The sequence below is a fragment of the Pinus tabuliformis genome, chromosome 6, assembly GCF_031772625.1.
Source record: "Pinus tabuliformis cultivar Carrire ecotype Pingquan chromosome 6, CPIR1, whole genome shotgun sequence".
Lineage (NCBI taxonomy): Eukaryota > Viridiplantae > Streptophyta > Pinopsida > Pinales > Pinaceae > Pinus > Pinus tabuliformis.
In genome coordinates, this window is record NC_142292.1 from 1,579,489,241 (window position 1) to 1,579,517,146 (window position 27,906).

The following is a 27,906-nucleotide window of genomic DNA, read 5'->3' on the forward strand; positions in this document are numbered from 1 at the left end:
CTGCTTTCAAAACAAAGCAGGGATTATATGAATGGCTGGTTATGCCTTTTGGCTTGACCAATGCCCCTGCTACTTTCATGAAATTAATGAATGATGTACTCAGACCTTTTCTTGATGATTTCGTTATTGTGTATCTGGATGACATTCTAATTGGGAAGAACATTTAAAGCATCTTAAGCAGACATTAAATATTTTGAAAAGAGAAAAAATTTATGTTAAACTCTCCAAATGTGAATTTGGCAAAACCTCTCTAAATTATTTGGGTCATATAGTAGGGGGAGGTGAATTGAAAATAGATCCCTCTAAAGTGGCAGTCATTTTAAACTGGCCTAAACCCAAGTTTGTTACAAAAGTGAGAAGCTTCTTAGGAGCATCACAATATTGGAGGAAGTTCATTTCAAATTTTTCCTTAATTGCAGCTCTCTTACATGCTTTGACAGGATTGAACAAGGTGTTTTAGTGGGGAGGCAAACAACAGAAAGCCTTTGACACCTCGAAAGAAAAAATTAGTACAGCACCTGTACTAGCACTGCTAGATCTACAAAGACCATTTGAGATCCAAATTGATGCCAGTGACTATGCCATGGGAGCAGTGTTGACACAACACGGTAAACCCATATTTTATCATTATGAGACTTTTAATCTTGCAGTAGTTAACTATCCTACATATGATAAGGAATTGTATGCATTAGTTCAGAGTGTGAAAAAGTGGAAACATTACTTAATGGGCAAAGAAACAGTAATACATATTGATCATCAGCCACTTCAATATCTACACTCCCAAACTAAGTTGCAATAACCAAGACATTACAAATGGATGGGTTTTCTACAACATTTTCATTTAGTCATCAGATATAAAAAGGGCATACATAACAAGGTTGCAGACATGTTATCTAGACCCATTATAAATGCATCTACCATACTTAAGCATAATTTTGTGCTACATGAAAGCTACATAGAACAATATGCTCAGGATATGGACTTTAAAGATGTATATGCAACTTTGAGTCAAGGCAAAAGAGTAGAAGAATTGGACTATCATGTGAAGGACCGACTCTTATATCATTGTGGGGAACTCTACATTCCACAAACTGAGAGAGCAAAGATAATTAGGGAAGCACACACTTCTCTGATATCAGGTCACTTTGGGGTAAGTAAAACATTTGCACAGCTACAAAGGTTCTGCTATTGGCCAAGAATGAGTGAGACAGTTTCTAGATATGTAAAGGGGTGTGCTATGTGTGCTAAAAGCAAGCCCAGCAACAGAAAACTAGGCTTGTACACTCCATTGCCAGTTCCTTCTCACCCTTGGGAAAGCATTTCCATGGATTTTGTTGGAGGATTGCCTAAATCTAGGAAAGGTCATGATTATCTATATGTTGTTGTGGATAGGTTCAGCAAAATGTGTATTTTAATACCCTGTAGTAAACAAATTACAGCTGAACAAACTGCAAAATTATTCTTTGAACATGTATGGGTTCATTTTGGATTACCCACTTCTATTATATCTGATCGAGACACCCGATTTGTGGGAAAGTTTTGGTCCAGTCTGTGGGAACTAATGGACACCAAATTAAAGAAAAGCATAGCTTTTCATCCACAAACAGATGGCCAGACAGAAGTAGTTAACATGACAGTGATCCAGTTACTGAGAGGATATTGCAGCAAACACCCTAAGCTTTGGGATGAACACTTGTGTTATGTGCAACATGCTTACAATAGAGCCAAACACTCTTCTACCCAGAGATCTCCTTTTGATACCTGCTTTGGTTTCATACCAAGGTATCCCTTGAATTTTGTATTTGGTAAAGATACCATGGTTGATGGACACAGTGATGTGGACAAAGCAACTAGGTTCATTGAACAGATCCAGGAGATCCACCAGGCAATACAGGAACAACTAGAAAAGAGCCAGGCCAAGTACAAGGCTAGGCATGATAAGCATCGGATGGAGCATAGTTTTCAAGTTGGAGACCAAGTATGGCTGTATATCAGCAAGGACAGGATGCAAGGTGAAGGTAAGAAGCTAAAACCTATCAGGTATGGACCCTTCAGGATACTTGAGAAGATTGGTGAAAATGCTTTTCGCCTTGATCTGCCAGCTTACATGCACATCTACTCAGTCGTGAACGCAGATTGCTTGAGGTTGTTTGAACCTTCAATGATTGAGGACCCTGAAGAGCAGAGTCAATTGCCTTCTGTTGATAACCTACTACCTGAATATCTTAATGAGTTGCAGGAAGATACAGTGCTGGACAAGAAGGTAAGGACGACGCGTAGTGGACAGGTGGAATACCTCAAAATTGGGCTTAAAGGTTCGAAGCCGAGCAATGCGAAGTGGATTGAGATTGGACAAGTGAGACAACAGTTTCCTCACTTAGTTGATGCTTGAAGAAAACCAACTTTTGGTGGTCCAAAAGCTTTTCAGTTGGGAGGCCATGATCCAAATTGGATCCATAAACGACTATCATAGAACCATGACTATATCGGGACGAAACAAACCCTTGAAGAATCCAAAACAGCGATCGAAAACACCATGAACCAGTGGCCATGGCAGCCGGCGCGAAACGACGAGGACCTTGGTCAAAGCGCGCTGACCGAGGCCCATGGAGACTGCACAGGAGGTCAAAATAGCCCCTGGGAGCCCCAGATCAGGAAAAGGAGCTGATTTTCGCTGGGCAAATAGGGTCGAAAAGGAGGAGCCTTAAGCACTCGGTTGTGTGGGGGAACCATAGGACCGCAGGCGGAAAAAGGTAAAGGTGCTAAAGTACAAAGGCGGGACCCGCACACTGGAAACCGATGGTATTGATCGGGGCGCCCTTGAACAGTAAGTGGTTTTGGAGAAAGCGGAGCGATCACACTCAGTGATCGATGCGTGGTAGCGGAGGTGAGAGAAAAATCACCGTGATCATGCGTTATCAGTCGAGCAAGTCAACCGCGCTCGACGTGCGAATGACGTTGGATCTGGAGGAGCCCAGATCGGATGGCTGAGATTGCGCCCGATAGACAGAAGCGGAATTGACAAGGATTAAGCCGCGATTTAAGGGGATTTGGAATCCGTTTACTGCCACGGTGGAGAAAGAAACGAATCGACGAACAGGCTGGCGTTGTTCCGATGGAGACACGTGGCTACTTCCCGAGCATTCATGCTGACGCCGAACAGGGAACTCCCAGCACGTAGGCGACAGGCAAATCGACACAAGCGAGAGAGGAACCAAACAGGCATGGAGGTCGAATGGCTAAAGCCATGAACAGAGATAGTGAACAGAGATTTGAAGAAAGAGAACAAAGAGTCTGAGCGACCAAGAGAGACAGTGAATAGTGAACCCTGAGCACAGAGAGCAGTAAAGCCAAGTAGAGGAGACAGAGGGCCGAGCTGACCACAGGCAGCATCGAACACTAGAGAGCTTGAGGAATCAAGCCTTCCCATAGAGGAATCTGTCTGGATTGAGCATCACAGTTGGCTCTTTCCACTGTAGACCGAGGGTCACAAAGCTGGTAGGAAGAACAAGAGTCTGTGTACTCCAAGTGGCTTGGGGAATCCAAGAACCACCCTGCCAAGAAAAATCTGCTTCAGGAGAACTCATATTGAGTCCCTACATTGTAATTTCTTTGCTGAAAGACACAATAAAACAAGGCCACCATTGAAGCTGGACCGGAGACGTAGCCCTGGAGAATAGGGTGAACTCCTTATTAAAATTGTTTGTGTCTTTGTATTGCTTACTGTATTTCTCTGTTGTCTTTCCATTTATTTTCTATGTATTGGAAATCTGATCGATCTGTTGTTTCAATAACACAAAACACACACACCAGCACATGGGTCTGTAATACCTTTTGTTTAATAAATCTTTACTGAGGTCACTCATAGGGTGATTTTCAGATCACTTATTCATAGGGTACAGACCATCCATCATTTTCATCCACGAGTCATACATGTCATCATTCCTTTCATCAGAAAGCAATCCATCAGTCTACATCTAGCCTTACTTCATGTCATGATGCCTTCTTCATACTATCTTCTTCGGAAGGATATTACATCCTTCTACATGGTCCTCTGGGAAGACATCCATACTTCTTCCTTTAGAAGTCCTGCATAAGCCCATCCAGATATTTGCTCAAATATAAGAAATGAACACTTAAATAAAAAATTACTTGTGTGATGGTCTTTCATCATGACATCTTCCTGTTGGCATCAACATCCTACATACATGTTAACACATCTTCTAATGATATATATTGTCAAGGGTCTTCATCTTTTCTAGACTTCCATCAGGGCCTTCATTTCGTTCTGGGATATATCATAGTCAATTATTTTAGTTCTCAAATTCCTTCTTCCATGGTTACATAATCTACAATCTCTTCCTTTCTTTTCTTCACACATGACATTCCCAGGAACCTCCAATCAGATTTCTTTCAATTACTGTGAATCGCCTCATATTCCATATGAGGACATCTAGTGTGATGCATGCCTTCCTAAATCCTTTCATAGGAGGAGATTCCTTTCCTTTGATCATGCTTCTCAAGATAAATCAGTGATCCATGTTACTTGCAACCATAAGACATGACTTTATAGTATTGAATACAAGCATACATACCTCATTTACCTTTAGGTCATCTAGGCTTCTTTCAACAACTTCCTTGATTGAAGAGAGCTTCAACCCCTTGATTTGCTTCATCTCTTATGTCATCATCCCATAAATTACACAAGTTGGAGTTCCTGATGAAACACTTGCCTCCTCTCTAGATCGATGAAACTTCCGACGAGGATTCCATCAGAGAATCTTAAGGATCTTGCATATCCCTATCCAACAGATGTTTCCTTTTGAATGATGTATGATGAGACTTGTCCTGTATGAATTCTTCCTTTTTCCCATAAGTGTCACTTGAGATTTTAATGATGTCACCAAGCACTATATCCTTCATAGTTGACTGTCATAGATTTTGTTCAATACTTCCTTCATGTTTCCTATTGTGATGTCACAAGCTCTTACTTCTAATGCTTTTCCTCTTCCTTGGACTTCCTTCACTTTGTTAATATGGGCTTCTTCTCTATCTTTATTGTTATTGCCCTTCTTGAGCTTAGGAAAATCTTTCCTATAATGCTCATAGCATTGAATCTTAGCTATGTTCTTGTTTCCTTTTTGACAAATGTTTGAGCACCTTTGTCCTCAACCTGCCATCTTCTATCTTACATAGAAACCATAAGTTGTTGAATGGAATAGGGTTCCTAACTTCATAGGGATTTGTTACCTTGTTCATCAGTTAGTGTGTTTAGAACAAAGGAGATCATTTCCTTATATGAAATAATATCTCCTAGATCTTGCAGTTGAGATATTATGAAGATAAGCCTTTATCCTCTAATACCTTCAATTTGTGTAGATCAAATCTAAGAGATATGACATTTCTTATCGCATGTTCAAAGAAAAGTTCTACCAGCTTATCATATATCTCTTTTTTTGTCTCCAATCCTGCTATATAGGGAATGAGGGGACCTTTGACTGATTTCATAAGAATCCCTTGAGCCCTTTGATCCCTTTCCATGTATTTAGATAATGCTTGACCTTCATATGTTTTGGAGACTTTTCCATTCATGTGATCAATGAATTCATTTTACTCGAGGACTATGTTTATCCTCCTTTTCCATGCAAGGAAGATAGATGACCCAACCAACTTATAAATCTCCTTGCAAAACGAAGTCATTTTACTAGATTATATTATAGAATAAAAGATGCTTGACAAGTGAAGATGAAATATTCAACTTGATCCCTTTGGTGACGGTGATCGATGAAGATATATGGATACTCCTTCGAATGATATTCTTTAAGGATAAGAGGGTCCTTTCTTTAATGAGAGGGAACTTGCCTTATAGTCCTTTTGAAGATGATGACAATGCCTTTAGCCTTCAAAATACTTCGACTCCTTTGGTGGTGAATGAGTGAAGATCCCAGAAATGCTTCTAGGTTTTCGACTTTCTTCAAGATGATGCGATCTTAGTCCTTGAAGCCCATTCCTTGGATGTATTGACTCCAATCTACCTTTGATTAGTAGATCTCTTCAACTTGATGAGGGTATTTGTGGTCTTTTGATGATGACTAGAGCATACCAAGATGTTTGCTTGTGTAGACTCCTTTGATCTAGGGTCATGAGGCTTCCTTTGTATATCTTGACTTCACTATGATCTTTGCTTCGATGCCTTCCTTGAAACTTGATCCTAAGTGTCTCTTTGATTAGATGCCCTTTTTCTTGACTTTGTCACCTAAGCTCTGATACCATGTTGAGAAATAAGGGCATCAAGTATTAGATTATTTATCTTCAATTAGTAACTGCTTGTGAGTCTTTTTTACTTCTTTAGATTAGGATCTTCTTTTACTTAGATTATTAGTGTTCTTCTTCATCAAACAACTACCAATGCGTGAACATAAATAGACAAGAGACACATAATGTAGGCTATTAGCCAAAGCCAAAACCTCTCACTCTTTGAGAGGAAAACCCGCACAAATTCTTCTTATATAGATTCCAATTGATGAATACCAAGACCAAGACCCTTGAACTATTTTCCACTCCAAGACCAAGATACTAGTTTGCATGATTGTCAACCTTCTGTTCTTTTCCTCATCTTGATTCCTTTTCCACTTTGACCTTCTTGAAATTGAGACTACATCATTGAAACATTCATTGCAATATCATAAAAAATATCATCAATGCGCTGAGATCTTCATTAATGATAACTTGTCACTTTGTAGGAGCACCAAGACCTCACAAACTATAATGTACCCAAACTGTGATATCAACGATAATGTGACTTGAACGAAGTTAAGACTTTGATAGCACTGGATCATTGTTTTTGTGGTAGCACCAAGACTCCTCCATTGCAATAGAAATTGCACCAAAACTATGATAGTACTGGACTGTGGGAATATTGAATGGCACCAAACTGTAGTCTTCTTAGATCACCGAACTGTAGTCTTCTCTCAGCACCGAACTGAAGTGTTCTCACCGAAATGTGTTACTGCAATCTCCTATATGAATTACAAAGGTATATGAACTTGTCTATGTACTAGGCCACCCAAATTTAAGAGAGATCCGAACTTGATTTTTGTCTCTAATGTGAAGACTGAATACACATATATATAGTTGTTGTCCCATATAAATAAGTTGACCTGTGAATCCGAAGAGTTGTGTCTCCATTGGGTGAGCCGACATGAGTTTTTTACTTCATCTTGAGGACGAATTTGAAGAGGAGAAGTTGTGCTTGTCTTTGGAGGTATTTTAGACAATCCTATTGACTTATATACATTGTAAAATGCCCAAGAAGGATTATTTATACATGACATTGACTCTTTTTTACTTTTATGACTAGATGAAAAATCCTAAAGGATCTCAATGAGAGCCATTACTAAAAATAAAATATCTTTCTCATGAAACCCATGAAGCAAGCATTTCAATAATAATTTATGTTTCTTCCCTTACATCATTTACATAAAAATCACAGTTACATGTCATTATGAAGACTGAACCTAATTACACTTTTCAACAATCCCTCTTAACTAGGGAGGAATTCATAATGGTACTTGGTCATTCTCAATCTAAAGAATTTCTCATAAGAAGAATCAGATTGGTAACCCATCTGTATAGCATCATATCAACCAACATTGTCACATAGCAAGGCCTTGACTAGCAACTCTATCTCTCCACAAGATCTGAACTCAATGATGGTGAGACCAATGATTTATAGACACTCTCATCATTGTCTCTCCCCGAACATACCCCACCTGGGTTCTAAGGATGTGTTCCATCAAGACTATTCTTATCTTGGATTCCCAGTCCTCAAAGAATATTGGTCCTCTATGACTACTCTTATCTTGGATAGCCTATCTCATCCTCAAAGAGCATCATATGCCATATGATTACTCAATCCTCCATTATGTCTTCCCAAGTGAAGACTAGAATGATGTTTCTATCTCTCTCTCTCAATTAGGGAGGACATATCTATTCCAGTAAAGGAATGTACTCATTCCTACGGAAGGAATGTACCTAAGCTCCCTCTTGGCTTAGGAATTTCCAAGTTTCTTCCAAGTGAGAAATTTGTTTCCAGGCTCCCTCTTAATTAGGGACCTACAAAAGCTCCTCAGGTGGAGATGAAAAGACAACCAACTGCTTGAAGAGCTCCTTCCTTTGATGTCATGAATTTATTCTTTATCATGGAGTCTTCATATTTTTGGGACTTATTCATAGGGAACAAACCATCCATCACTTTCATCCATGAGTCAGCCCTATCATCATTCCTTTCATCAGAAGGCGATCCATCAATCTACATTTGGCCTTGCTTCATGTCATGTTGTCTTCTTCATACTATCTTCTTTAGAAGGATCTTACATCCTTCTACATGGTCCTTTGGAAATACATCCACAGTTCTTCCTTTCGAAGTCCTGCACAAGCCCATCCATATATTTGTTCAAAAATAAGAAATGAACACTTAAATAAAGAATTACATTTGTGATGGTCTTTCATTAGGACATATTCCTATTCGAATCAACATCTTGCATACATGTTGACACATCTCCTAAAGATATATATTAAGGGTCTTCATCCTTTCCATACTTCCATCAGAGTCTTCATATCTTTCTGGGAGATATCATAGTAAGATCTTTTAGTTCTCGGATGCCTTTTTCCATAGTTACATTGTCTACGATCTCTTCCTTTCTTTTCTTCACAGGTGACATTCCCAAGAACCTCCAATCAGAGTTCTTTCAATTACTGTCAATCACGCCATATTCCATATGAGGACATCTAGTGTGACCCATGCTTTCTTGCATCCTTTCATAGGAGGACATTCCTTTCCTTTGATCATGCTTCTCAAGATAGAGCAGTGATCCATGCTACCTAAAACCATACAACATGACTTTATATTATTGAATACAAGCATACATACCTCATTTACCTTTAGGTCATCTAGGCTTCTTTCAACAACTTCCTTGATTAAATAGAGCTTCAACCCCTTGATTTGCTTCATCTCTTATGTCATCATAACATCATCCCATCAATTACACAAGTTGGAGTTCCTGATGAAACACTTGCTTCCTCTCTAGATCAGTGAACCTTTTTATGAGGATTCCATCAGAGAATCTTAAGGATCTTGCATATCCTTATCCAACGGATGTTTCCTTTTGACTGATGTATGATGAGACTTGTCTTGTATGACTTCTTCCTTTTTCCCATAAGTGTCACTTGAGCTTTTAATGAGGTCATCAAGAGCTATATCCTTCATAGTTGTCTATCATAGATTTTGTTCCAAACATCCTTCATGTTTCCTATGGTGATGTGATGAGCTCTTACTTCTAATGCTTTTCCTCTTCCTTGGACTTCCTTCACCTCTTTGGTGATATGGGCTTCTGCTCTATCTTTCTTGTTATTTCCCTTCTTGAGCTTAGGACAATCTTTATTGTAATGCTCATAGCATTGAATCTTAGCTATGTTCTTCTTTCCTTTCTGAAAAATGTTTGAGCACTTTTTCCCTCAACATGTCATCTTCTATCTTGCCTAGAAACCATAAGTTGTTGAATGGAATGGATTTCCTATCCTCATAGGGATTTGTTACCTTGTTCATCAGTTAATGTGTTTAGAACAAAGGAGATCATTTCCTTATCTGAAATAATCTCTCCCAGATCTTGCAGTTGAGATCTTATGAAGATAACCCTTTATCCTTTGATACCTTTGATTTGTGTAGATCAGATCTAAGTGATATGACCTTTCTTATCGCATCTTCAAAGAATAACTCTACCAGCTTATCATATATCTCTTTTGATGTCTCCAATCCTACTATAAAGGGAATGAGGGGAGCTTTGACTGATTTCATTTTTGATCCCTTTCCATGTATTCAAATAATGCTTGACCTGTGGATGGTTTGGATATTTTTCCATTGATATGATCAATGACTTCATTTTCTTCGAGGAATATGTCTATCCTCCTTTTCCATGCAAAGGAAGATTGATGACCCAACCAACTTATAGATCTCCTTGCAAAACAAAGTAATTTTACTAGATTATATTATATAATAAAAGATACTTGACAAGTGAAGATGAAATATTCAACTTAATCCCTTTGGTGACGGTGATCAATGAAGATGTCTTGATGCTCCTTCGGATGATCTTCTTTAAGGATTAGAGGGTCCTTGCTTTAATGAGAGGGAACATGCCTTCTAGTCCTTTTGAAGATGATGACAATGTGTTTAGCCTTCAAATACTTCGACTCCTTCGGTGGTGAATGAGTGCAGACCCTAGAAATGCTTCTAGGGTTTTGACTTTATTTAAGATGATGTGATCTTAGTCCTTGAAGCGCTTTCCTTGGATGTATCAACTTCAATCTACCTTGATTAGTAGATCTCTTCAACTTGATGAGGTTCTTTGTGGTCTTTTGATGATGACTAGAGGATACCAAGACTTTTGCTTGTGTAGACTCCTTCTTCGATCTAGGGTTATGATGCTTCCTTTGTAGATCTTGACTTCACGATCATCATTGCTTTGATGCCTTCCTTGAAAATTGATCCTGAGTGTCTCTTTGATTAGGTGCCCTTTTTCTTGACTTTGTCACCTTAGCTCTGATACCATGTTGAGAAATCTAGGGCATCAAGTATTAGGTGATTTCTCTTCAATTAGTAACTGCTTGTGAGTGCTTTTTACTTCTTTAGATTAGGATCTTCTTTTACTTAGATTATTAGTGTTCTTCTTCATCAAACAACTACCAATGCATGAACATAAATAAACAAGAGACACAGAATGTAGGGTATTAGCAAGGTCCAAAGCCTCTCTCTTTGAGAGGAAAACCTGAACAAATTCTTCTTATATAGATTCCAACTATCGAATACCAAGACCAAGACCCTTGACCTATTTGCAACTCCAAGACCAAGACACTAGTTTGCTTGACTGTCAAGCTTCTGCTCTTTTCCTCTTGCACTTCGACCTTCTTGGCACTGAGGCTACATCACTGAAACATTCACTATGATAGCAGTGAGATAGCATTGAAATACATCATTGTAATATCATTAAAAATATCATCACTGCACTGGGATCTTCATTACCGAGATATTGTCACTTTGTAGGAGCACAGATACCTCATGAATTGTAATGATACTCAAATTGTGATATCACCAAGACTGTGACTTGAGCGAAGTTAAGACTGTGATAGCACTAGATCCTTCTTTCTATGGAAATGCCGAGACTCCTTCATCACAACAGAAATTGCATCGAAACTGTGAGAGTACTGGACTGTGGGAATACCGAATAACACCGAATTGTAGTATTCTTAGATCATCGAACTGTAGTTTTCTCTCAGCAATGAACTGAAGTCTTCTCACTGAATTGTATTACTGCAATCTCCTATACGAATTATAGAGGTATTTGAACTTGTCTCTGTACTAGGACACTCGAATTTCAGAGATATCCGAACTTGATTTTTGTCTCTAATGCGAAGACCCTATACACATATATATAGTTGTTGTCCCATATAAATAAGCCGACCTGTGAATTGGAAGAGGTGTCTCCATTAGGTGAGCCGACATGAGTTCTTTACTTCATATTGAGGCCGACTTTGAAGAGGAGAACTTATGCTTGTCTTTGGAGGGCTTCTAGACAATCATATTGACTTATATACATTGTAACAATGTCCAAGAAGGATTGTTTATACATGACATTGACTCTTTTTAAATTTTATGACTAGATGACAAATCGTAAAGGCTTTCAATGGGAGCCATTACTAAAAATAAAATATCTTTCTCATGGAACCCATGAAGCAAGCATTTCAATAATAATTTTATTTTTCTTCCTTTACATCATTTACATAAAAATCACAATTACATGTCATTATGAAGACTGAACCTAGTTACACTTTTCAACGAATTTTACTAGCCTTTGGCCTAATAATGATTTTGTTGAAGAATGGGTCACTGTTAACTGGGTAAATCATGAACCTGTTGGTATTTATTATTGTGGAAATGGGTACTATGCTTTTATTTTTGAAAACGAAGAGGATGGAGATTAGATCTATAGGTCTAGGCCTTTTTTCATGGGTAATAGAGGAATGTTTCTCACCCTCTTGTCTTTGGACTTGAATCCTATGAAGGAAATTTATTCGGCACTAGTGTGGATCAAATTGCCATATATCCCCCTTCTTTACTGGGGTGAAGTTATTTTCAAGGCTATAAGAGATAAATTCGGCCAAATTATTCCTAGTCATATGGAAAATGCTAATAACTTCTCTTGTGATAGAATTTGTGTTGAAATGGATTTTTCAAATGCTTTTCTTGACACAATTCAACTTAACTTGGATGGATGGTCCCACCTTCAGGCCCTGGATTATGAGCAGGTTCCCTTTAAGTGTAATTTTTATCATGAGTATGGACACTGCAAAAAGTTGTCCCAAGGCTTTAGCTTCTCAGCCTTCCTCAAATCCTCCACCATCTCCTCATAGTAATGATGGAAAATGAGAATTTAAGCCAATTTCAAGAAAACACAAGCATTTGTCTAAGAAGATGCAAGGTAGAAAGCCAAATACTCACTAGCAACCTTTCTCCAGTAACAAATATGATGTTTTTGATTCCCTAGAGACAAAAGTTATGGAAGATGAGGTTCATGTTGATCAACCAATTCCAAATCAAATGTTTATGGAAAATGAGGCACACATTGATCAACCAATCACATTTCAAGAGTCTCCAAAGAACAAAAAATCATGCTATGAAAGAAAGTTTTGCTATGAAAAAATCCCTCCTACAGAAGAGAAAGAAGACAAAGATGGAACATAGTGTGGAGCAACTTAATCTCCCCCTTTATTCTCTTTCTTATTCAAATATGTTATATAATAACGGTCATTCTTCCCTTGCATTAACAAGAAGTAGGAAAGATCAAAACAAGAAAATCCCAAAATCTGATGTCGAGAATTCTCTTGTCTCCCGTGGATCTAGTGGTTGGTCGATTCCCTCAAATCTTAGAAATGTTTTGTTTTTGTGTCATCTTATGCAAGAAATTTGTAAGAATTTATTGAAGTTCTCAAGAAACATTGAGTTTTATAAGGTCTAATACTGGATCTCTGCCCCCCCTTCTTTTTTTTTGGGCGGGGGAGGAAGGGGGGTTTGGTTTCTAGCTCATTTCCTCTTAGACTCATGGATTTTTTTTTGTAAAAGGCACTCCAATGTACTTGTTACGTGCTCTAGGCACGTATTTTAATATAAATACAAATAGTCATTCTGGTTAATTATTTTTTATAATTTATAACCCTCATATAGGTTTGAGTCACAATGCCTTGATGACATGTTCTACATCTATTGCAATATCCAATTATGGGTGAGGCAACTTCATAAAACCCTTGACGTGGATGCAATCTCATTGGATATTGACACCACTGTTGTATGGAGGGTTGAGACTAAAAGGCTTGTCATGGAATTTGTCCCTGATTGGTTAGAGGAGGCATCGAAGGAGGTAGCAACCATAGGGGAGAGGGGTAGAGTAGGAGTAGCAATAGATGGAGCAACATGAGGAGGTGACACCATCTAGCATGGTCACCAATAGAGGGCATCATAGGTTACCTCCTATTTCTTCTTCTAGAAGATTTCAGAGTCCAATTCCAACCCTAGGGCCTTCTTCCTCTAGAGGAGAAACCATTATCTTTTTCCATAAAAGGGGTAGAGAAACTCTTTAGTTTATGTACCTAATCTAATTGTAGATGACTCATGATGATGAGAAACATTTATTATATTTTTTGTTGATATTTTGACTCTTAAGGTTGAGTTAGGACTCAAGATTTAGGACATGATTCATTGTTGATATGTAATGTAGCACTAGACTTCTTATACATCTTATATATTAGTTTTTTTCATATTTATGTAAACTATGCATTTATTTGATGTTGTGGATACTTGAGATACTAAACAAATTGAAAAAAATGAATATTTTTGTATTTTTTTTAATTTTCCCGAATTTTCACAAATTTTACAATTTTTTGTCTTCTAGATCCTTGTCGATTTATTCTTGATGCCAATTATTTCAACATTGCTTTTATCTTGCACGATATGTTGATTTTGGCATTGATTCAAATCTTGTTAGTTATGGAATCTAGTGACATGAATGATCATATTCACCACCCTTGTTACTGATTTTAAAATTCTTTTAATGATATTAATATTAAGTATGTGCTAATATGAGAATAAGCACATGCATAATTTTAAATTCTAATATATAGATAGAACTTAGTACAATAATTATTTTGTCTTTTTTCCATGATAGGTTGATTTAGACATTGATTTAGGTCTAGTTTGTTATGAAAAGTAGTGACATGAACAATTATTTTCACAACTCTTGTTATGAAAGTAATAATCAATATTTTGGATTTTTTCCCATGTTCTCTTACTTTATATTACTTTATATAACTTATATGCAACAATCTATTTAGTGCCCTATGGAATTCAAATTACAGTGATTAAAGATCTCTTCAAACAATGAACATCACACATAGGTGTGATTGCAAGGCAGAAATACTAATGTAATGAGTTGTGTGGTGTTGGAGATAGACGTGTGGATGAGATGGATAATATAGAAGAAATTAGAATATATATTAAAAAAAAGAGGTACAATTTTTTTATCAAATTTTGCCTGATTTTAAGCTAGTTTTGGTGAGTTTTTCAATTTTTGATTGTAGACAAAAGTTTCTAAGACCAGCTTTTGCCTGCTAATTTCAAAATACAACTTGGCTAAACCTGTCAAGGCTCATGAGCTTTGGCCAAGTCTTACTACCTTAATTCTTACGATCTAAGGGGTGGTGGACTCAATTTAAAGGGCTAAAGGGAATAGTGTTAATCAAGCCCAATATAACATAGGTATTTAACAAGTGAATCATATATTTTTTATGCAGGATAAGTGGTTAGAAGCAAGCATGCCGAGTTTGTGAATTGCTCCATTCATCAATGGAAGGCCCATTGTATTATTTAGTCTTTCAAGGGATCTCGAAGAAAATTGTCCACTATCCCTCTCCTTGTCGTTCTTGTTGATTGAGATACATCGATTTATTACTCCCCTCATTTTTTTTTGTGGATTTCTTAAGCACTCTGTTAGATAGACAGAGTATTTGGAAACACTAAAGGTAGGGATTCACATAACTCGAAGTCCAACAGGGATTCTGAACTTGCATAGCTACCTTGCCACTAGGACCAGCATTGATCCGCATGGCAAAATGTTTGAAGCAACCAGTAGACCTATACCAGGAAGCATTTGGAAAAAAAGTGACCAACAAAAAAATAAATCTGAGATAAATATTGGGGATGCCCTCCATTCTAAACTTGCAAGGATTTTGGAAATAAAGGCTGCTGCTTAATTGGGTGTGCCCATCTTATACACAGCTCTAGAGTATAGAATTTAGGAATCGGTTCCTTAAAAAGCCAAAAGGAAGGTTGGGACGTGGGCTTCGAGATGGCCGAACTTGCTTGCTGGAGGGATGTTGATAAAGTTCATCCACTAAAAATGTTTGGTCTTGGCAAACTCCCTAATGTTAAGAAAAGTATTTGGCAAAAATAGAAGAGTTTCTCTGAAAGAACTGGCTTGGGAAGTTCATCCTCTTCACTCGGATTCAAAAATGTCGCAGAATATGTTGTTGGGCAGGAGAATAAACAATTCAGGTCTCTCGTGGACTTTAAAGATGGCAAGAGGATTAATATTTGGGATGACCAGATTTAGGAGATTAGATTATTTCTCACTAGACTTAGACCTCTTGCGTCTAATGACTTGGAAACCAATGTCAAAGGTCTACACATGCTTACAAATTCAGAATTTGCATGCACCAGCCTACTTGCTGGAAATACCAAGAGGAATTTAAGAACCTGCCACCTGAGTTAGGTTCGAACGAACTGATGCGAACTGATGAATAAGGTCAACTTGTCCTTTTGAGGAAAAGGTCAGGAAAGATTACCTAATGTGGACAACACTGAGGTGACGACAGTTATTCTGTTTCTTTGGGCTACGAGTTCTGTCTCAATGAAGAACAAGAAGACTGTCAAGAGGACTGCCAAAAAAACAGAGGATATCAAAAAGAATGCTCGGGACTCAAAATCCATTCTAAAACTCGACGCATTCTTCTGGACTCTGCAATATAAAAGATCATCGTCAGCGGAAAATATCAGGAAGGATAGAATATAGTTCTAGATGTGTCCTATGTGAGGCCTGGGAAGAGAAACGAAAATTGGTCACCAATCAACCTAGCCTCCTTGCTTGCTAGTGAAGGCCTGATAATCCCTTATAAGGACTGGTCCTCACTCCATCTTATCAAGCAGAGCTCAAAATAACCCATCCTGCTTGCCATTAATGTCCTGGATAACCCCTTATTTCCTGACTCGGTCATAGCAAGCAGAGTTCGAACACAGAGAAGGACGAGAAGGATTGGTCCTAACTAGGCCCTTTATTTTCTTCCCCTCAAAGAGCTGGACCATCTTTTTCTGGAATGTCCCTTTTCCTTGTCGCGTTGGTAAAAGATGCCTGGCACTCAGTATGCAATCACTCTCGGGGACTTTGAGTTGAGATAGCTACTCTACTCAAAAGATGGAAGGATTTCTATCCCGGATGATTGAAAGGAAAAATGGTACTAGCAACCATTTGAAGCTTGATTCCCAAATATCCCCGTTGGCAGATGCGGATCACCCAAAATAAATAGGCATCTTTGCCCCAACCCATGTTCCAAGACTTGCTTTGCTATCAGAAGCAATGAAGCATTTAAAATAGAGATAATCAAAGGATATCTGCTACAGGGAACAAAAAAGGCCGGCCTTGGAAGTTCTACACCTTATGGATTTGACAAATGAACCTTCGATTGCCCTGAACCTGGCATAAGTCCAACGAAATCCCCGCTCACTTTTTAGACTGGGCAGCAGAAGGAAGTGCTGGACTTGCAGGAGAAGGAGGATTAATCAAGGATTATCCTGGAATCCTGTTAGCCAGTGGTTGCATGCCCCACAGTTGGATTATCTAGAAAATGTGTCAAATACGAAGAACTTCTGGGCAGCCCTAAGTAAATTCAGATTCTGATCAGATGACTGCTCCCACTCCCATTTGCTTCATGCAGTTTCTGTTGCAGAGACACCTTTCTGCCAAATATTATGATGAGCACCTATACTGCTGATGTAGGGGGTATTTAAGTAACTTGTTTTACCTACTCACCTACTGACATGCATACTGAGAGTGCATGCATAACACTGCAGATAGTTACATTATCCTGTCCTTAAATGGATAATACAATGTGCCGTTTATGCTAACAACAGGGATGAGTCAGGGTAAGTTAGAATAATGGGATAAGTTGTAGTATACTTAGTTAGTTTGTCAGAAATCTAATTTTCGTATGTCTTCCCGTATCTTGTTCAAAGGCAATATTTGAGTATTTGCTCTTACTTGGCAGCATCTCCCCAACCTTAGCAGTTACATAGGTGTTTCAAAAAATGTACACAAATTTTGTAGCCATACAATCTATGGTTTGAAGGCATACTTTGAATGTTCAAGGCTTGATGGCATATCCATTCCTCTGTTGGGAGAAGTATTTACAGAAACTAGGGCATTATTTAAAAGTGTCAGATGTTTTGGGGAAATTGCTAAAGACGTCAGTCAAAACCAAAATATATGTCAATATCCGATTGCAGATTTCAGTTTTTGCATTTTTAATTTTTTCCATGCACCAACTTTATGAAGCTTCCATTATTAATTAATATTCTGGACATTGAAACCCATCCAGTGCCCTTTGCCTGCTTACCAGCTTTCTTTCTACTTCTCGAGGAAAATCAGCCTTGGATAACGGAGTTTCTAGGGGAGGAACCCTTGCCTCCACTGAGGGCTGTCCAGCGTTGTCCTCTCAGCCCTGGGCATTCTCCTATGGAATCTGAATATTATCAGATCCTGTATTAATCGGAGTTGTGGATGGTGGCAGAGTCAACCCCTCCTCTTTGAGTTGTGGATGGTGGCAGAGTCAATCCCTCATCTTTGACAACGTTTACTTCGTTCCATTTTTTTAGTGTCTTAGAGTTTAACTACTTTTTCAGTCCTTACGCTTCTCTCTACCCTAATCTTGACTCTTTTACTGCTGGATGTAATTTCCAGTGCCATTGACCTACTTTTCGTCATTTATAGACATTAGTTAATTTATTTATTTCTTTCTGGTATTTCTGTACAATTTGGAGATAAATCATTTTCATTTATGGCAAATAAGCAAAACAAATTAGTCTTGGTCAAACATGCTAAAAGATGGAAGGCCCAAAAGATAAGTAAATGTAGACTCTTTAAATTATCTTTGAGCCACTTTCCACATGAATAGCCACAGCAAATAAATCATGTTTGGATTAAAAAATGATAATGTTTCATTGGATATTAGAATATGTAGATATTTTTCCATGAGGTAAAAGGATGCAAGGTCAAGCATTTCGTGACTGTGACACCACTCGAGAAGTTGGATAGTCAAAGTTCAACAGATCAGTAAGCAACAGTTGCCTCTGCCCATGAAATAAAATCTGTAAATATGCATGAACATGAACATGTAGGTATGTGTTTCATTATGTACAATATGCTCATAGCCTAGTATAATACTTTGAAAAATAACTGCCAGTTAAACATTATTCATTAATTATATTTAACTTAAATGTTCATCTTTTAGTTTTTTATACATCTTTCTAATATTTATTCTAATAGGCATCTTACAGTATTTTAAAGTTTTAACCATTTCTGGTGGCTGGCTCAGGAAACAGCTCGTCAATGTATGCACAAGGGTGCACACATGCACATCAGCACCCACTTGTATAAGAACAAAGAAAAGGAAGCGTGTGTCAGTATAAGTGCCCACACGCAAGCAAACAAGGGAAGAGATTCACATAAGTGTCGGTAGGTGGAAAGACCTCACTCTCAGAGAGAGAGATAGAACCTGTAATTGTGTAGGTACAGGAAGAAACAGATGGTGTATTTCTACATGTTATAATCAGGAAACCACCTGCGTGACCTCTTGGTCAATCCACAGTTACGAGAGATATGGAGCCATCCAACTTTTAAGGATCAAGGTGAAGCATGTTTAAAACGAAAAGGCATGCATACAAACAAGGTCATTATGCACACAATGCATCTACCCAAATGCGGTAATCATTAAATGCAATTTTAAACTAAACCCGGAAATTAGAATGGATCTGGTCAAGCGTTGCACACAACTATTGCAAGCTATCGAGAGATTCGTTTGAGGCACATCCTTTCGACAGGGGTTAGCGCTACGTCATAAAGTTTCCATTCCAAAGAATATTTAATTTATAGAATGTTCATGTAAAGGTCAAGTAGATGTCAACACAGCACAGCCATCCCATAAATTCAAATGCTCGTGCACAATGCACTTTCTGCAGGCTTGAAAAATTCAAAGTCAATATTTGAATGAGATGAAAAACTAAAGTTATATAATCACATATATTTGATATTAAAAAACCTGCACAAAAGGAATATTTAACCTTACTGGTCTAATAAAGGACAGAACAGCATGTAACCCAACCTTTCATTATGCTTACATTTACCCTCACCATTGCAGCTGGCTAGGATAAAAGCTCAATCTTTCACCAAACATTGGACCAGTAAAAAATGTGTACCAAGAACGGGTTTACAAACCTCTCTGAATAACATAAATGCTTGATAGTAAGAATCGCCTTTCCTATAAACAGGACTGGGAAAACCTCAAAATCTCCCTTGAACCTATTGCGGTACTCATTCAAATTCCTAGCTAGACAGCATCATCTGAGTTCTATAACATGACTTCATAGCTTTGATGATTGGAACGCAAATTTACACATGGAATACACAGTTTCTGATCAGAATGCAGAAACAACAAGCATTTATGACAGAGAAGATGAAAGATATACAAGAACTTCGTTGTTCATGTACGACTGAAGCAAATCTCAGGGAACTCCATTTGTGCCACCAAGAGCATTGCCCTTCTTTCTTTCTCTCAAATTCTCACCCCATGATTTGGCTTCAGCAACTGCCCGTTCACGATCTTGAGAGAGAGCTGAAATTCTATTCCCATCTCTACTCGCTCTCCCAAAATTTCTAGGGCTGTCCCTCATCCCATCAGACCAGTCAGAATCTCCAGAATCCCTACCACTGCCCTCCTGAGAACCTCCGGATTCATTTAAACCATTCAAAACCCTAACACGGGCTGGTCGGTGATCAGGGGAACCCTCTGAAAGAGATAATGAAGACCGGTTACTTCCACGTCTACTTACCCTATTGTTTTCTCTGTCTGATCCATCAGACTCCTTCCTCTCCTTGGTCCTTTTCTCACGAGGAGGAGTCGAAGATGAAGCACGAATATTTTGAGCAGGATGCGCGGCAGGAGTATATGTCTGGGAAGCAAGGTAACCAAGAGCCTTTACTACATCAACAATCATGGGCCTTGTGGCAGCTTCCTCTTGAAGACACATTGCTGCCACAGCAAGTGCTTGATACAAGCCTCTCATAGGATAGCGTCCTTGAAGCCTTGGATCAGCCATCTGTGCAAACTTTCTACGGTCCTTGAACATAGGTCGTGCCTGTGAGGCCATATGAAACATACATGGTTAATGTTGGATAGAAATGACATCCAATTTACTAAATTGATCAGTAAATACACAGTAAGGAATGAAACAAAAGTTCCTTAATCTACAAAGCCTCAGTAGGCATGGATAAACTGAGCAGGGATGCTTTCTGCAAAGCCAGTTTATGTGTTTCAACTTTCAAAAGGAATGCATATATTAGAAGCATGCAAGTCAAGCAGCCCTCTTGATCTCAATACACAAACTCGCTCCCTACAACGTACATGGTTCATGAATATTATTCTAAGTCCTAACTCTTTGCGTCTATAGTGTCTATTGACCAGACTAGATAGAAGAGGAATAAACGATAGAATTGGAAGATAGAACATACCCAAGGAACAAGATTGTGCTCCCCTGCTGGCCGGTTATTGTCAATAGCTTTTCTCCCTGTTATTAACTCCAACAAAACCACTCCGAAACTGTACACATCTGACTTAACAGTCAGCTGGCCCGTCATGGCATACTCGGGTGCACAGTACCCATAAGTTCCCATTACTCGTGTGGAAACATGTGTATTATCTCCAGTAGGTCCGAGTTTGGCCAGTCCAAAATCGGATAATTTAGGATGAAATTCCTCATCCAGTAAAATATTAGAGGATTTAAAATCACGATATATGACTGGAGGGTTGGCTGTATCATGCAAATATTCCAACCCTTTTGCAGCACCTGCAGCTATTTTCATTCTTGTGTTCCAATCTAATGCCTCTTTATCAGGTGGGAGATCTGCACAACAAAATCATTTCTCTGGAATGGTATCAACTCATGATTTCAAATCCATACACGCTAAAATTTTAGTCAGTTCACAAGGATAAAGACAACTATCACACTGTTAGAAAATTGATTTTTAATTTTTTATATAATTTAAATACAGAGCATTTCAACGAAACTAAAGCATAACCAATTATCTGGTTAGGAATAATAAATACCATGAAGATGGTCTTCTAGAGATCCCAATGGCAAGTATTCATATACCAAAAGCCTCTGATCTCCATCAGCGCAATATCCGATAAGGCTAACAAGATTTGGATGATGAAGTAGACTCAACATCAAAACCTCAACAAGAAACTCCCTGTTTCCCTGCAATCCATTCCTGTCGAGTTGCTTGACTGCCACAATCTATATACAGCAGATGATAACATCCATGTCAAAAATCATGACTCTTAATTTCTGAGCTCATTCTAACCATGTATTTTACTTTGATTTGCGAGAAATACCTTGAAAAGAGGCGATCTCTTCCAATCTTTGTCAACATAACAACTTCTATGAACAAAGAAATGGATCTAGAAATCACCTGACCGGTGCTCTCAAGACAGCCTTTGTAAACTCTGCCAAAGCCTCCTTCACCTAGTAGGCACTCAGGGCGAAAATTATTTGTTGCCACAGCCAATTCTCGGAAAAGGAATGTTTGGGCAGAAGATTCTGCCATCTTGGGAACATCATCTTGCTTGTTCTCGTGAGAGGACGACTTTGATCTACTTCTATCTGTATCATCGACCCCCCAACAAAAATGAACAGTGAACAACCAGGTTCTTAAACCTCCCAGGGATCAAAACAGCCTGAATTATATCAACCAAAGGAAAAGGAAAAAAAAAAAAAACAATCTCAAGGTGACAAAAACTATTGGCAAACAAATGATACCGATCCACCAATTTACAGGCTTAAACTTACTTTCGCCGGATTTGATCCTAAAATCAATCAACAAGCGACTATCAAAAACATCCTATATACCCAAATATGATAAGAAATAGACTGCATCGATAAATTGGTTCTCTGTTTAGAAACAATCTGGGTTGTAAATAGAGAACATCAATTAATGAAATATAGAACATCCATGAATGAGTTATCTGTTTAGACAATATTTTGATCAGAAATATACTTTATTCGTTGATGGGTTCTCTGTTTAGATAAAATTCTGATCAGAAATGGTGTGTCTATTAATGGGTTCTCTGTTCGGATAAAATTATAACAAAAATAGTGTGTTCATGAAGGGCTTTTCTGTATATGTAAAATAATGATAAGAAACAGAGTATATCCATCTCTGTTTAGAAGTTTTTTTATCAGATATAGACTGTATCCTTTGATGGCTTCGCTGTCCAGATAAAATTTCCTCCAAGCAGATTCTGTGTTGAACTAGATTTTGAACAAATGGGAATCCAGCAGGAAGCTTATCTGTAATTGCTAGAATTGAATTCACCGTCACAGGCTCTGAGAATCCTTGAGGATGTAAATACCAAAAATATATAAAATAAAATCATACCTGAAAGGGCTTTGGGGAGCTGATTGGCCGTGGCAGCTGGGCGTCTCTGGTCATCTGCGCTTTTTTTAATATTGACTTCGGCCCCCTTCGGAGGCTTGACGTCTTTTTCAGATCCATAGCATTTAAAACAGCTCATTTCTATCCTCTGCTAACAGATAATCTCAGTATGAGCAGAACCCAATGGCAGTTGTTGAGGTGAAGGAAAGCAAACAAGCACATCAGATGGACAAAGTTTTGCTTTACATTGTTTCTGTTAAAAGCCATGGGTTATAGTTGGAAGATCGGCTTTTAGGCTCACGAGAGTTGTGGAAGGAATGGTTTCCAATTTCCTCCCCTTCTTCCTCCTCGGACAACACCGCAGGGTAACCTCCACTGTTAACCAGGGTAAGACTATGGTTAGAATGGCACGTGGATCTTTATTTACCACAGGGTTGCTAAGTTTTACCCTCACATCCCTAGAAATAAGGGAGATTAATGTGGAATTTGGGATCAACCCATTTATTTAGGGGATTTAGCTAAATACGGAAGTTTTGAGGTATTGACTATATTTTGATGATAGAGATTGTTCCCATTTTGTTCCATGTGAGGGAGGTTTTATTTTTAGCCCTCCTTTTCTATAGTATTTTTAACCACTTATTTATTTATATATTACAAATTTTTATTTTTTGAAAATTATATATATTTTTTTTTGAAAATTATACATCTTCAAATAATTAGTTGTTGTTGAAGAGAAATGTTAAAAATACAAAATATTATTGTAATTTTCATGAAAGTTTTGTTTTATTGACCCCGATAAGGTGATAAATGATAATTAAAATGGGAATTTGGGTAATGTATTATCCTGCATGGCATTTAAGCTTTATGTGACAGGCCCGCAGAACGATATAGAAGGATATGGAGCACTAGAGGTTTTTCAAGCTATGTGTGGTAACTTTTTGGTGTTGTTGTGTTGTTTGGGAGATGACTAAAGGAGGACGTGCAGTGGTTGATCCCTAGGAGAGCAAGGAGACCTTTGTAAGAGGGCTTTTGTGGTGTGGTGTTTTCCTGTGGGTAAACTTAGAGAAGAAGTTGGGTTTGAATGGTGTCTTTAGTCTTTTGTGCAGTCTTTAATCGCTAATTTGAGACCTTGGGTCCAGAAACGCTGGGCACGGTGTTGGGAGGGATTTGGTTGAATTCCTTTTCAGGAGAAGGAGGGTGACGACATTTTAGAGGGTAACCCATTTTAGACGTATAGTTGGTTGAAGAAGCAACGATCAATAAGGTTCTCTGTCGGCTCTGAGACCAACGAGGGTTGTGAGCGGTCTTTGGTGACCCTAGGTTGCTAAAGAACTTTTATTAGAGTTGTTGGGCTCGAGGGCCATCTGGAATTTTGCTTAGCTTCCATGGTTCAACCTATTGTAAGGGGGTAAGTCAAAATGGATTGTCTAGTTCACCTGGTGGTCATTTATGTTGCTAATATGCTTGTAGCTTCAGTTGAAGTCAAAGAGGCCCCGTTCTAGGAGGTCCTCATTCCTTGGTCAATTTATAGAAGTGGCAATGAGCATCTGGCAGGGGTGATCGTTGTAAGTTTGTTAGGTAGAAAGGTGTTATGGGGTCTTGGAGATTTCAAGACTTTTAAATTAAAGTGGTTATCTGCTAAGCTCGGGGCTTTGGAACAGAGGTTGGTTTATTGGTATCATACTTGTGTTTCGAGTTTGCAGTGTTCATGTTCTTGTTTTGGTTTACATCTTTGGTGCAGTAGACAAAGGGACGTTTGTGTGTTGGACTGTGGTGGTTGTATTTGGGTGGATAGAATGTTGCAACAACAGGGAAGGGCTCGTTGAGGAGGAGCCATGCACGGTGTGTAGGAGGGTCGCCCTAGCGAGTAGGATGATGATGACATGGGAATAGAAGAAGGTGGTGAGCTAGAGGAGAACTGAGAAGTAAATTTGGAGGAAGGTCATGTGGAACATGCCCCATCACTAGATTTAATTATGGGATAACTAGAAGGGATTAGAGCATCGATGGACAGTGTCCATCACCAACAGTGTGAGGACAAAACTGAATTGGTGGCCTATATTAATGAATTGCAAAGTAACTAGGAAGAGATCCTGGATCGTTTGTTGTTTGTGAAAAGAAGCCAGATAAGAATCATAGAGCATCTTCATGATCTGGAGGGAAGAATCAATGATCTAGAATACCATGTTCTTGTTGGACAAAGGTCGTCAGGAGCACCCAACTCTCCCACCCATCCGCCACCCCCGAAATGTCTGAAGAGATAGTTTGTTGGTTTTTTTAGCTTTTTTGCCGCCCGATAAACTATGATTTGAAGGTTTCATGTAAATATGTTAGAGATTTTCTTGCTCTTTTGATAAGCCCTCTCCTCCCTAACAAATCCAGTCATAGTGTAGGGAGGAGAGGCAAGAATGGGACTTATGTATCTTTTATTTTGAAGAACTAATGAAAATATATTAACCAACTAAAAAAATTGTTTTATTGATTTTATAATTTTTTTTGTTTTGTAAAAGTGTATATATTATTTAAGTGTGTAAGGTTTTATAGTTGATTATGATGATGTTTAACTATATTTTTTGAAATATTTAATATTTTTAGTGGATGATTTTCTTATTATCACAAATAAATTAATATACAATTTAATATATATATATATATATATATATATATATTATAATATTTATATATAATTTTATATCTAGATATTATTTTTAATAAATATAAGATATAATATAATTAATAAAATTTAAAATTATATGAATTTTAATATTTATATATTAAAATAATTTAGATGAAATTGTTTTTTTTTCAAGCATTTTTATTGATCAATTTTGTTTAAAACTTTGTATAGATTTTTAATAATAATAAATTTAAGTGCTTTAGGTGTTGAATTTATTTATGCATTTAAAAGTGTAATTTAAATAAGAAATCATAAGGAGTTGTCTTCAATGCGACTTTTTGGACTTTTCGGTGCCGGAATTCGGTAGAAATTTTTGAGGTGAAATCTTGATTTGTGTTATTTAAACTAGTTTTTTGACTGTATATATGGATTCAACACCTTGGAAAAACCCCTAAGGCACTTTGACTATGCAGGGTTACCCATCCAACTTGTGATTCAAAAAAATTCTACCGAATTTTAAAGAAATTAGACCGAAAAAACTCATCGGAAAAGTTTCCAAAAAGTCGCACTAAAGACAACTCGAAATCAAAATCCCACTAGAAATTGTATTACTTAAACTATGCCTTAAAATAATATTTTTTTATAGGCTTAGTCTAATTATACTATGCTTTGGTTTTTTAGTTGAAATTCAGTGATGCAATTTTTAGAGAGGTCGTGGTTATTTGTTATTTAAAATGTGTTTTTGAATGCATAAATGGATTCAATATCATCATAAAACCTTGAATCACTCATATTAGGTGTTGTCTAACTATTAGACGTTTTCGAGTTTTTGTCAGAAGGCTGTGAATTTTTTTTTTTTTTTTTGTGGCATCTTGATTTTTGTTGTTTAAAATGGGCTTTTGGTTGCATATATAAATTCTAACACTGTGAAAAACCTCTACACTCAGATTGTGGAGAGTTAGTAATCAAACTTGTGATTCCAACAAATCTCTGAATAAGCCAAAAAAAATCTCCAAAACTTCTAAGAGATAGACTAATACCTCATAGTATATAGATTTCACAATTCAATCTTGTAATCCCAACAAATACCTATCGAATTTTGAATAATATTAACAAAAAACAATACCCAAAACAATCAAAACATAAAAAATGTAAACTACAATTTTTTATATGCGTAGTCTAACTAATAGACAAACGACCTTTTTCAGGACATTTTTTAGGTTAATTTTAACCAAAACACTGAATTTAAGTTGTTTAATCTATAGATTTCAAATGCCTCTAGAGTTTTTCGGGGTGCTAAAGTCTAACTAATAGACAAAATGACCTTTTCAAGTCATTTTTTAGGTTAGTTTTAACCAAAAAACTGAATTTAAGTTGTTTAATATGTAGATTTCAAATGCCTCAAATTTTTTTCAAAATGCTAAATCCATTTATGCATTCAAAAATATGTTTAATTCAAAAAATCACAATTTTATTTGAAATTATACAACCAAATTCGAATGAAAAATCATTTCACCTATAAATTACACCGAGTACTTTTTATATACTAAAATAATTAATATTTTATATATTTATATTTATTAATAATTAAAAAATAATATTAAAAATATAATATCCCATTTTAATATTCATAAAAATATAATTTATTAAAATATCTAAACTTGATATCTACATGCTTCATCATGATGTATATACATAAATTATTAGTATTAAAGGTAAAAATCTAAAGGTCACAACATTGGAACTATAACCCAAAACAATATAATTTTCTCTCTAAAACAAACTACACTTAATTGAATCAAAAGATGACTTATACATAGAACATTCTAATGTTTCTTGGAAATGCAAGTGAAGGGCTATAATGTGATAAGGAGTGACTTGGTAAAAATAGAAAGTCAACCATAAGACATGTGTCATTTCCCTTAGGCATCCCTCCATGCATGATAGATAACTCATTTCCCAAAACCATGTGCTCTATCCTAAATTCAATTTTCACCATAAAAGTGTAGAGTGGTACTTTCATTGTAATATATGTGTTTATAATTTGGACACGTATTCTTTCCTTACAAATGCTGGCTCCATTTATGTTACCATACATATATATATTATTAATATATATTTAACATTTTTAAATTTTAAATTAAATTGGATAAATAAAGATGAGCTTAAACGTTTATGTTTTTTAATTTTACATAAAATTGAATAAATAAAGATTAGGTTAAACGTTTTATAATTTTTATTTTAAATAAAATTAATAGTGCAAAGTAAAAATTAAAACATTTAAAATACTTTAAATATATTTATGTCTATATAATTTGTTATTATATAATGGATAAAATATTTAATTGTGTGATATATAAAAAATATTGTTATTAACATATTGTTAAATTTATAACTAAAAAGCTTTTATCTTAGGTAGGTTTT

The 27,906-nt window shown here is 37.0% G+C and overlaps 1 protein-coding gene across 1 annotated transcript; it reads right to left on the reverse strand.

Moving 5' to 3' along the window:
- Nucleotides 1-19,427: 19,427 nt before the first annotated feature.
- LOC149264843 (putative serine/threonine-protein kinase PBL7) lies at nt 19,428-23,186 on the reverse strand. The gene is made up of 5 exons (XM_089428934.1): nt 22,869-23,186; nt 21,903-22,093; nt 21,538-21,727; nt 20,943-21,334; nt 19,428-20,569 (listed from the first exon to the last, which is right to left on the reverse strand). Exons 1-5 carry the CDS (start codon nt 23,002-23,004, stop codon nt 19,937-19,939), a joined length of 1,542 nt encoding a protein of 513 aa, XP_089285060.1. The 5' UTR covers nt 23,005-23,186; the 3' UTR covers nt 19,428-19,936.
- Between the last annotated feature and the right edge of the window lie 4,720 nt (nt 23,187-27,906).

Bases quoted from the DNA above. Each gene is read 5' to 3' on its own strand.
- LOC149264843 (XM_089428934.1), bottom strand. From the start codon at position 23,004: ATGAGCTGTTTTAAATGCTATGGATCTGAAAAAGACGTCAAGCCTCCG. The intron at 21,728-21,902 runs GTGATTTCTAGA...TGCTGTATATAG, and splicing joins GTCTTGAGAGCACCGGTCAG to ATTGTGGCAGTCAAGCAACT. The intron at 20,570-20,942 runs GTATGTTCTATC...ATGGCCTCACAG, and splicing joins AGCACAATCTTGTTCCTTGG to GCACGACCTATGTTCAAGGA.